The following is a 12,584-nucleotide window of genomic DNA, read 5'->3' on the forward strand; positions in this document are numbered from 1 at the left end:
ATTGTCTACTGGCCTAATACACTTCCATGGATTCTCGCAAAGTAAATTTCCTTAAACATGGAACTTATACCTTCCTGTTTCCTTGTCTCTTGAGCCCTCCTGAAGTTTTTCTTTGAATGAAAATGCATCAGTGATGGCCCACAGACATTTTATTTGTCAGTGCTAATCCTGCTGGTGTGCTCTCACTCTGATTGTACACTGGATTACCACTCTGGAAAACATTTCTAATTTTCAGAGGTGACAATTCTGTTTCTAGGGACCAGCTGGAGGACCATTTTATTTATGTTTTGTTATTTTTTATGCTAGATGACAATTCAAAAATTACCTGAAGGGAATTCAGATGTTGCCAGTTTGAAGTTCTTTATCACTATGTACTGATTAAATTTTGTCAAAAACCCAAAAATAATAAATTAGTTTTGCCTTCTGACTCCTGATAGAAGTCAGAGAGCAGAAATTAGCAGAAAATAAAATGTTTCTGCTGCGACATGACTGAGATTGAAAAAAAAAAAACCAACTGATTTTAATTTGCCATAATTTTCATTAAATCTGATTCAATTTTTATGGTCTTTCATCACTTGACATATGGGAGCCTAATTCTGACTTGAGAGATAATGTTTCCACTCCCATTTCAGTAAAGCAATATCTTTGATCACCCTTTCATTTCTCCCCCCATCAACATGCCACACATGCCCATATTTGAAGTCTCCACCTGTCAACATCAGATTCCCAGAAGAGGCAATGGTTGGACTGCAGCAGTGGAGGCAGCCTGAGGATGCCAAATAGAGATATGGCTGGCTTTAAAGGAAATGAGACTTATTTTTACCCTGTGTCTTATGTTGCACCTTAGGAGTAAGTAGTCATATCAAACCTTGGCAGAAAATGTGGGGCACAAGCAATTGACTGTGTTAATTTAATTCTGTCCATGGCCTAGGACCTGCCACAGATCAGATCTCAAATAATTTTCATTCACATCAACTACAAAGAAGATGAGTCAAGTGTAGTTGGTCTTGATACTTGGTTATATGACATCAGACAGTGCATTTCTGAGACACTAGACATAAACCCTGAGATAATTTCCCTCTCTTTAAGAAAAGTGCACAGAGGCCTTTTGTGATTAGGTTCAAGTTAAAAGCAGACCTTGCACAACTTTTCAGTTAAATGAAGATATTCTCTTCAAGATAAGCTATGTTGGACACTGAAGTGGCCTATGAAAAAGATAACTAATAGATGAATAATTAGTAGAGATAGGACAGGAAATTAAGAGTTTTAAGTTTGAAAGATTCTCCTGCATTTATTATCATCATAAATAGTCCAAAAAGAAATTTCATTATAATATTATTGGAAATTAATTTTCCTTGTTCTCCTCATGAAAGAAATACATACTAGGAGTTTTGTATTTAATAAGAAAATAAATGAACTCTTGACTTTTCTATATTTGCATTTAGGCTTATACTATATAATATTTCTGCTTAACTTTTAAAATTTAAAAAAATCTGGTTTATACAAGTCAAAATCAAAAAGTGCATTAAAAACAGTTCTAAAATGAAAAGCAGAATTAAAATGTAGATTTTTTTTATTTTTCACTCTAGATAAAATTTACTAACTGTTACCCTTGTTAATAATTTCTAATTTTTTTATTAGAAACTTAATTTTATCACATTTTTTGTAAACAAGCTTACAGTAATTTTTGTTTTGTAAAAAAGCTTACAATAATTCAGCTGTTATTTATGAAGGTGCCTTTGTGATTAAGCAGTTTGTAGATGTTAGATCTGAAAGGCTAATAGAAGGGACAGATGCTCCATTTGATGACAATTACACTGTGGTGACTGAATAAAGTTTCTAGTTAGTGTATGTTGAGTTACTGGCATTGAAAAGAGCCCTTTTGTGGCTCTGCAACTATCTAACCTTCATGAAAATTCATGTTTTTCCTTTGATCTTTAAACCTTTGTGATGAGTATTGTGGTACTAACTTTCTGATTTTCCCCATGCCTACTGGTAAGTTGGTTACTTATGGGCATTCTTCTGACAACTAATAACAAAATATAATTGACTTCCTCAAAGCCATGACCCTTTCTTTGTTTCCTTTAAATAATCTATCATGTTCACAACCTAAACAGTATTCACAAATATATACTGGAATACTGAAGCAATGCCCAATTAAATGCCAAAAACTCTACTGATGTTGCACACATGGTTTAGGTTTCTCTAAGTCAAACATCTGGTAAGTACTTTCGATTGGTAAATGCATAAAACCTTGATCCTGGCTGATAATGAGGAGTTTCATAGCAACTTAATCTAATGAAAAGGAAGGTAACCTTATGTTAGGCCTATTAAAAGAAAAGGCAGAGTGGGCATATGGAAGGTGAGTGATGGAATGGGAGAATTCCAGAGTTTCATGTTGTAATATGTTGATTTGTGACATGAGTGTGCAGTGCTGAAGAGGTGAGCATGTACAGCTTTGGTCTCATCCCAGCCCATAATCATGGGTGAAATTGATTTAAAAATGTTCAGTGAAGTTTGACAGTTCCAATAAATAAAAAGATTTAAAAATGAGATAGCTAAATCCCAGGAGGTTTAATAAACATTCTTTTCCTTTCCCAAAAGGTATCCAAAAGTTGGAAACATTCATTATGAATATCTAGAAATCTGTGACATCTAACTTAACCCTTATTTCTCTCCAAACAAATGCTCATGTTTCTGTCCAGAATAATTTTCCAACAATTTTCTAGTTGCTTTTCTGTGTAGGGAGGGCCCTGCTTTAGTGAGGGTGAAAAATGCTCACTCTGCCTGCTTTGGTTAGCAGTCACCTTTACTGGCAAATAGTTTCTGGATTTTCCTTGTTCCCATATTGCAATAGAGCTTGGATGTTTAGCTTCCTACCTATCTGCCATCACTTTAGAGCTTTACCTTTCAGAAATGACGGTGGTGCCAACTTTTCCCTCTTAATAAGAGGAAAGAAGTTCAAAGATGCAACTCCAAGGAAGAAAAAAATATCAACAAACAAAATAGGAGGAAAAGAGAGTAAACTCTTAGAAATAAATCCTTCAAACACATTCAGTTTCAATTTGATATGTGAGAATGCTCCAGAAGCAGTGTTATTTCAGTCTCTTTTGGAAGTGTTTGCTGAAGTGCATTGGAGCACCTTGGCTGAGCATAAGCACAGCTTTCAAAGCAACAAGAAAAACCTGGACATACTAAAAATATATTGAATCGCAACATTGATGTTTCTGAGCCTAATATTACACATCATAAAGGAGATGGCTGTTAAGGGCCGACATGGGATGTTTTAGATTTTCATGAGGTCTGTCCTGTCATCTGTGAGCTCATTACAGAGTGTTGTACAGGAAAGGACCAGGAGCCCAATCAGAAGGTGCAGACACACTCGCAAAAAACACACTGTCACATACACACTCTGCCTTCCCAGCGCAGTTACTCGCAGATTTCACCCAGGTGTGGTAATTCTGCTTCTCCTGTTTTGCAGTATTCTGGATTTCACACGGAGAGATCCGAGTCTGACCACGAGAGCCAGTGGGGTGGGAGCCCCCTGACCGACACGGCTTCTCCGCAGCTCCTGGAGCCGGCAGACAGAGCGAGCTCCCAGCACCACGACGTCTCCTGCGCCTACAGGCAGTACTCAGACCGCAGCGCGCTCTGCTACGGTTTTGCACTCGACCACTCCAGGCTGGCTGATGACAGGCATTTCCACACTCAGGCCTGTGAAGGAGGCAGATGCGAAGCTGGCCGCTATTTCCTTGGCACGCCGCAGCCGGGAAGGGAGAGCTGGTGGGGCTCTCGTTCAGCGTTGCCTCTGACTAAGTCGTCCCCTGAGAGCAGAGAAGCGTATGAGAACAGTATGCCCCACATAACGTCAGTGCACAGGATTCATGGTAAGACATAACGAGGATTTGCAGAAGTGACGCCGCCTCGGCTAAAGCAGTGTGACAGGAACATACCGCTCTTTACGTGAAAGATGGAAAATGAGGTGCTTTTGGTGAATGTTCTTGTCTCAGGGATTGCATCTGCAGAGATGAGCAATACTTAAAATTCAAGTTGAGCTGAGTTTTACAGTCTGGTTTATATGAAGCAAAATATAATTTTGCTCTATTTTCATTGTGAAATTAAAGTGGAAACATGACTGGGGAGATTTTAAGCATGATCTTAAAAATATAAACAAAATAATCCACTTGATAGAAAAGTGGTTGTTATTAGTCTTAGGATCAAGATACTTCAGATGGAATATATTTAACAAAAACTTATGGCTAAATCCAAGTTAGAGATTAAAAAATCTTGAAAGCTGTTGGAGAAACTGCCCTCTGAGTGACTTTTTCCCCTACTGGTTATTACTAGATTCTGTATGATTTGATGTTTATTTAAATTTGGCTGTTGAAATTGACAGTTGTTTTTGGTTTCAGACATTTATCCTCAGCGATAATTTTTAGCCAATTTGAATCCCTCCATCCTTTCAGCACCAAGCCTGAAATTTTGTGTAGTTTCTGTCAGGTTGCAAACTCAGTGCATTAGCACATTTTCAGGGGCTGAAGCTAATAAAAAAAACACAGTGAAAGCCTTATACTGCATTTGGAAATGTCCAAAAGTCCTTGCTTTTAAAATTATGGGCTTAGTCTTGGAAGACAGTAACTGACCCTAAAGTCAGAATTCAAGGTTTTAAGGTTGGGTGCAACATAAAAAAAAAAAGCTTTTCTACAAAAGAGTCTACCAAAACAAATGTTGCTTCTAAAGAATTCATAAAAGCAGATTCCATTAGTACTATTCTATTGATCTGCAGAACAAGGCTTTGTAAACAAAAAGGGCTGTTCTGTTTTGCTCCAATCTGAGGAAAATTATGTTGAGATTAGAAAAAATTATTAAATAGCAAGTTCCAGGAAATACAACCAGAGAAAAAACAGAAAATGAAAGGAGCAACAAATTTTGCAGATGAGGACTGTTCTCCACATTTCCTGTGAGAACATGCCTCCTTCCTTGTGTCTGTTCTGTATTTCTGCTCCATTTGTGTTTTTCTAGCTTTTTCTTCTCAAAATAAGATAATCTAGCAGAGTATGATAATTTGCTGGCAAATTTTATGCACGATAATTTTTGCTGAGCATAGAAATATCATACTGATGAAATGGAACATACAAATGGAAAAGTGTTAGATATTAATTCCATACCTGTATCAAGAATAAGTAACCCAAATGGATAATATAATTTGGTTTTGATGTCTTTTTTGGCTTTGCTGTAATTTCAGGTACTGCAGGTTTGCCAGTTTTGTTTTTTTTTTTTATATCAAGTGTAACATTTTTCAGTAGGTCTTCAGTCTGCATGTAGCTTTGGTGGAAAAGCCTGACTAGCCCTGGCATTCTGGGTCCAGATCTTAAGAGGATGTGAAGGGTAAATTAATGTCTGTGTACAGTATTTCCCCAGCAGTGGCAGGATATTTTATTGCAAAAGGCCATCACTGATTTTTCTAGTGAACTCTACAATGCAGTGGTATTGGTCTGCAAGGAGATCTGTATGCCTTGACCCAACACAAAACAGGGGAAGTTTCATGTGCTGGTCTGAAAATGTGTTTGCTTTGAGGAGTACTGTCAGCCAACCCAAAGTGCTTCATTCCCAAAGAGGACTTTGTGTGTGCCAAGGCAGAGGCCTTGATAAGTAACATATGCAAATCTCACACAGGCCTTCCTGCAGGAATGTATCTCAGCAAATCAAGCCCTTTATCATAATGTTGACCATTCAAGTTTTGGGGCCACTCACTTTCTTCCTGGTGAGGACTGACAGGTATGGTTCTGTCCTTTCAGCTACTTGCAAGCTGAACACCTCTGATATGTATATGGGCCTTATTTTTTAAAGAGAGGTAAGAATGTCATAATATTTTCCCATTTCAAAAGCAAATATTTATGCATGGGGATATGACATCACATTTTTACAGCATCTCCGTCTAACAGCTATGGGTTCTTGAGCTTTTGAAGAAGAGTTCCCTCACCACTTATGGTTATTTATTGTTTTGTATCCTGCATAAAGTCTCTATGTAACCACAAGCTATTTCTCAATGCTTTCTCTGTTTTAGCTCCTGGAAAGGCTGGAATGTTGTACATTTGTAATTCCCTGAGATTTTTATTTCTACTGTGGCCCTAATTCACTCGTAAGGGGCCAGGGGCCTGAATACAGGCATTAAGGGCACTTTGACATGCCCTAGGATACCCAGCCTGGCCTCTAGCTGCTCCAAAAAACAGGGCTGCTTTCGAGTTGCTTCCATACCTGCAGGGTTTATGCAGGTACTTGGCTACCCAAGAGTGTATCACGTGGCACCAGATTCCTGTGTTGAGGTGCTTAGATCTCTTTGTATATTTTCAGCTGTGTTACTTGTTTCAAGTGGAGACACTGGAAACTAGAGTTTGTCACTACAAACCAAGGGTTTTTTTGGCTGACTTTTATGACCTACTTCTGACTTAATTTTCTGTGTGTGAAATTAGGTTCAGATTACATGTTCTTCAAGATCACTTAAACCTCAGTGCTTGTCTCCTTTCTCTCTTTCCTAGGAAGAGGACACTGGGATGAGGACAGTGTTGTTAGCTCACCTGATCCTGGCTCTGCCAGTGAGTCAGGGGACCGATACCGTACTGAGCAGTATCAGAACAGTCCGCATGAGCCCAGCAAAATTGAAACTCTAATAAGAGCCACCCAGCAAATGATTAAAGAAGAAGAAAACAGGCTACAGCTGCGGAAAACCACTCCTGACCCACTGGTCTCCATTAATGGCACAGGGAAGAAGCACACTCTCTGTTTTGCAAGCTACCCTCAGCAGCAGTTGTCAGCGGACATCTGCCGCGTTCCAACAGTTGCCAGCACTCCTCCTTGTGAACACATCCAGCAGCGAGATGGAAAGATGATGAGCCCGCATGAAAATGACTATGACAACAGCCCCACAACACTGTCTAGGATAAGCAGCCCCAGTTCTGATCGAATATCAAAATCTAGTTTGGTACTTGCTAAAGACTACCTGCATTCAGACATGTCCCCTCATCAAACCCAAGGAGACCACCCAGCAGCCTCTCCAAATTATTACAGCTCCCACAGGCAGTACTTTGATAAGCATGCTTACACACTGACCGGATATGCCCTGGAGCATCTATATGACACTGAAACTATTAGAAACTATTCACTAGGCTGTAATGGATCCCACTTTGATGTGACTTCTCACTTAAGGATGCAGCAAGATCCAGCACAAGGACACAAGGGAACATCTGTTATAATAACCAATGGAAGCTGACACTTTTTTTTCTAAAAACTTTGGCGCTTTAAAAAATAACCTTTGAGATCTAATTGGAAGATATTATATGTTTTCATGTCCTTGTCCTTACCAGCATTTCCCATACCACAGTGCACTAGAAAGAAGAACCTAAGGTTTGGGGGGATAAGTTAGGTAAAACACATTACTAAAAAAAAAAAAATGCACTGGCATGCAGGGTTAGAGTAAATGGAGTTAACTCAAAGTTGGTGCCGTGCATGCTGAGAAGGATAGAAGAGGTTCAGGCAGGGAGTACTTGTGGCAGAGCAGTTTATCTACGCTGTGTAAGAGGTGTTTTTTGGAAACACTGCCAAGGGCAGATTTTCTGAACTGCATAGGTACCAGAACTCTTTTTACACAGGAAGTTGGGATGTGTTCCTTCAAAATACATAACAAAATGTGTACTTCTGGTGATTTGTTTACTCCCCAAAGGCCAAGTATGTTATGCTGCTGTATGGTATAAAGCATCTGTGGCTGACCAATATAAAAATCAAAAAAGAGAGAAAGAAGAGAGAACTCCTTGAATTATGTCCTTGTGTACTCACAAACATAGCTATTTATGTATGCTTGATTTGAAAAGAGTCCTTATGATTAGTATGGTCAAATATTTACTTCTACTGTATTAAAAAAGAGAGGGGCATTCTCACTGTAGTTTTGAGAAACACAAAGGACTTGCTTGTCTTGCTGTAGAGATGGGAGATGTTTCTCATGTTTTTGAAAGGTTGCCCATGGTGGGTAGTGGAGTGAAATGGGAGAAAATTGCCTGGAGAAACAGGGAGAATAGACTGGAACTAGGAGTGGTCCAAGAAAAACAATTAACCCTGTAGCTATGTATGCCATTTAGTAATAATTATAAAATAAGGAAAAGTGGCTGAATAATTAAGAATTAAAACACAAAAGGAACTCAATAGAATCATAGAAATATTACTGTAAAATACAAATACAGCTGCATAAATGCAAAAATACATGAGTCAAGAACAGGTAAAAACTCTTTGGCAGTTTGTCTAACTTCTGATAAAGTTTTGGAGTAAATTTAGAGACTATACAGTATCATAACTACTCTGTCTGAAACACAGTGAAGTAACAGGCATTACCTTGATAAAGAAATATGAATTCTCTTCTTGATTGCAGCAGATGATTTAATGAATATCAGAAAATATCACAGATATCAGAATCAACCCTATGTACATAAAAAATAGCAGAAAATCAGTGTTCCAAGGAATTAAATTTTATTAAGAATGCTGGTATTATCAGGCCCTGTCCTGGACTTATACAAGACATCAAAAGAGGCAGAGGAACTTAAAAAAATTTTTATAGCCTCATGAACAAAAAGACTGATTGATTGGAAAAGAATAAATGCAAACATACGCTAAAAATGTAAAATAGGGCATTTGTAGTCACAATTGATAGACCTGTCCTTTTTTGTATGGCATTTATATGGTCCCAAAGTTGACTGCAACAGGAGGGACCACTGCTCCTTCTTACGCCAATGCGGAGGAAAGGGGACCTGAGGTGGTTACTAAAATGAGATTAGCTCTAGGACTAGCTTAATTTGTAACATTCAGAAACTCAACATATGGGACTGAGTCATCAATGGGACTAAATATAAACCAGCATGCTATGGGTGGGTTAAAAATACTGTTTCCAAATAAAACTAATCAGAAGCAAAACCTAAATAATAACATTATAAACCACGTAAGTAGAGATCTACTTGAAAGCAGAGGAAATTACCTCTCTAAACTTGGAATACTGTGTATAGTCCTGATCACTCCAAAGCAGATTGTGAATCTTGAATTGAGTAGTACCTTACTCCATAAGCAACCTTTGTTGACTGCAGTGTGATCGCTCCTGGTGAAATGCACGTTGAACACAAGGGAGAACAACAGAGTCTGGTCTTTATTATCTAAACCTCGTAACAAAAAAGGTGGAGCAGAGCTCAGCAAAAGATAAAGAGACTGAAAGATCTAATAAAAACTTTTAATAAACTGGGTCTGTCATCTTTGTAAGGGAAAGAAGTAAGGGTTAATGTCACTGATGTGCACAAAACTCTGCACAGAGGAGAGATAAATAATGGTCTAAAACTATTTGAACTAGTGGCAGAAATGAGAGACAGGGCACTGAATAATAGCCAAGGCAAAATGAGAACAAAATGATTTGGCAAGAAGTTTATTTGACTCGTTGCCAAATGGATAATGAAGGTCAAAAAGAGAAGCAGATAGAGATTTTTTTGTTTGTTTGCTTTAAGATAACAACAAGGCAAATAATCGAGGGGAAGAAAAATGCTGACAGCTGTTAACTGAGAGGAAGAAATGGACCAAAATGGACTTCTTTCAGCCCAACAATTGTATATATTCCTAAAGTATAGGAATAAGAAAGTATTTTTGATAAATTTAGTTCTGGATACATATTTATTTCACTTGTTGCTATGAATAATATAATAAACTTGTACTTGGAGTCTCATTTTACAGTATGAAAATAAAATTTGCAAAGCAAATTAGAATAGAGGTACATGGTATCATACTATTCCTACAAGTACATATAAAACCACACCTAAGTGTCAATATTACTTTGTATTACAAAAGGGTCTCTTAAACTTTGAATGAATGGAGTTTTCTCATCACTCAGATTTCTTGGGATCACAAAACACTCTTGCTATCAAGCTTTTAGTTAGAAGGCAACAGAGTTCTGCAGACCAGCTGCAGTTCCCTGACTGTGTTCTAATGGCCACAAGTAGCCAGAAAACCACACTTTGATGCCTGTTGCATTTGCATTCTGACAGGCATCTTTGAAAAACAGAAGACTTACAAGAATAGGAACAGCATAAGATGCTACATGACTTCACCTAGGAAAAAAGGCCTGTGTGCTATGCAATAAAAGTCTCCCATCCTTATTTACAGTGATCCCAAGACTGTAGTTATTTATTCCTATTTTCAATAGTTCTAGTCCACTACAAAGGCAAAAAAATCACTGTAATGAATGGAATAAATCAGTAGCAATATCTCTACATGCAGCCATGTTGTGCTACAAGCAAAGGCTGAAGCTCTCTCCCCTCATGGGATTCCAGCAACTGGCAGTCCTTAGCACTTCAGTATGCTGGAGATTAATGTCTTTTGTCAGCTTGTTTGCTATCCTGCTTCTTTAGATAGCCAGGAATTTCTTCTTAATTGACAGAAAGCATCGAGTTTTGCAAACATAGACTCTGCATGCTTCATGCTACATGAAAGCAAGTCTGCAATCTTAATTATAGCATATAATATCACTGCAGCTCATATTACATGTGCTTTTCAATATGGCATAAAGCTTATTTTTTCCATTACATATTTATGTAATTCAAATTTTCATTTAGTATCCTTCAAGGATATAATTTCTTTTTTTATGTTTTTCCCTTTTCCAAATCAGATGGGAAGAAATATCTTGCAAAACTGAAAAATGCAAAGCATTTGAACCAAATAAATTTCAAATGTATTGCTAAAGGTTATAATTTTAAATAAGGTATGTATGCTGTGTTTTGGAATAGAAACAATTTAAATGGCTGTATTGCATAATTTCTCTAATATTATGCTGGTTTGCTATTAACACAAAATTAATACTTTGCAATTCCTGCAAATACAGTGACCACAGCTCTTTCAAACCATTTCTTATTGATGTCAGTGGATGGTGCATTATGGGGTTTTTGAGCATTGCAATCTTAGTGCATCTCTTTTGTTTAAAGAAATAAAAAATCCTTTAGTCTTTATATGAAATCTCACCCCATGGGCATAGAGTTTGTGGTTCTGGACAAATTTGAAAAGCAATTATTAATTTGAAATAATAACCTTACTCAGCAATTCATCCCATTTATTTATATGGGAATATTTGTGGAGTAAGGTACTACTTAGCATGTGCAAGGGAAGGAAAGCTGACTTCTGATAATAGGTTTGAGGGTTGTTTTGTAATTCGGTTTTTCCTGAAATCTCAAGATGTGAGCATGGAACTACAGAGGATAATAACTCTTATGGCTGTGCTTCTATAAAAAAGGTTATTTATGGTCTGAAAAAATGAGTGCATCTCTCCCAGCTGAAGAGCCCCAAAAGTATTTCTTAAGCTTTAAAAATGGCTTTTGTTGATCTGTCTGCAATACTGCCGTGGGTTACACAGTGAAATTCTGCTCTTTTAAAGTCCTTTAATCACTGTTATCTGAATCTCATTTTTGTCTCTACATATGCAGCATTTATCCATTAATGTCCCTAAGTATGTTAACCACCATTTGTTCATTTATGTGAGCATGCTGAGCGAATTGGAAAAAATTAAAGGTGGCATATTATTTCTGGAAAAGGCACAGCCACCCCAGAAAATCAGCCTGGCTGTTCCAAAGGTCAGATAACCTTTCAGTCATAGAACAAAACTGTGGGATACACATTGGTTTCAGACCTTCTGCATACAAACCTGTATGTAATGGAGATTATAGCACACAGTTCCAGGATTAGACCTAGCTATCTCTATTTTAAGGTGGCTATAGTTAATGTCTGGCAGCAAATGGATTCAGGCTCTGTGCTTTCACCTAAGAGCCTAAAGGCAATACAGGCTTTGTTATTAGGAACAATGGTGGATGGACATGCTTTCCTGTAGGTATACTGGCTTAACTCCAGATAGCTCCACAGTGTGGAGCATAAATAATTTTATTTGCAGTTAGTATTGACGGTTAAACATTTCAGCTGTGTGCACTGAGAAGGAAAAAAAAAAACAAACCAAAAAAACCCAAACAAAAAAAAACTCCAAACCAAACCCAAAAACAGCAACAACAAAAAAGCAAATAAAAAACCCCCTAGATTTCTGTAACCCTTCTGTTTGGTGTTTTTGAAAGTCTTCTAGAGGTATAGCTGAGGATTCAGCTGTTATTTTGAAGACCAGAAAAACACAATAGTCCTGTGTTCAGAACAGTGAGAGCACTAGTGTGATTCTATTTCACATTTCCTTAGGACATGTATTAATGAAAAAAAATGCTGTGACGTTAAACTTCACTGCAGCATTTAGCTTATGTATACAAGAGTTCTGTAGATAAATCTGGCTCTAAGTTGTTAGGAATATATCCCTTTTTGAAAAGAGTTAATTTATGACTCCACCTATAAAGATGTACTTGAAACGAAAGATCAAATATAAGATGAAAAAAGCTTTTTTTCTGGTTGTATTCTCTATTTAACTCCCTTTCACACAAATTTCTCAATCTTTCATATTGTTCTAGGATTCCAAATGTAATTTTAAACATTTTTATTTATTGCAATTTAAACTGCATTTGTTGTTTTCCTTTTCAGCTGTT

At 37.4% G+C, this 12,584-nt stretch overlaps 1 protein-coding gene across 1 annotated transcript in view; it reads left to right on the forward strand.

Annotated features, from left to right (window-relative positions):
- Nucleotides 1-7,431, forward strand: part of SIM1 (SIM bHLH transcription factor 1) — a 44,781-nt gene extending 37,350 nt beyond the window's left edge. Inside the window, exons 10-11 of the mRNA XM_021533832.2 lie at nucleotides 3,482-3,887; nucleotides 6,540-7,431. Of these exons, the coding sequence (XP_021389507.1) occupies nucleotides 3,482-3,887; nucleotides 6,540-7,270 (1,137 nt within the window). The 3' untranslated portion in view covers nucleotides 7,271-7,431. The remainder of the gene's footprint in view (nucleotides 1-3,481; nucleotides 3,888-6,539) is intronic.
- The last annotated feature ends 5,153 nt before the right edge of the window (nucleotides 7,432-12,584 follow it).

Source organism: Lonchura striata, chromosome 3, assembly GCF_046129695.1.
Source record: "Lonchura striata isolate bLonStr1 chromosome 3, bLonStr1.mat, whole genome shotgun sequence".
Lineage (NCBI taxonomy): Eukaryota > Metazoa > Chordata > Aves > Passeriformes > Estrildidae > Lonchura > Lonchura striata.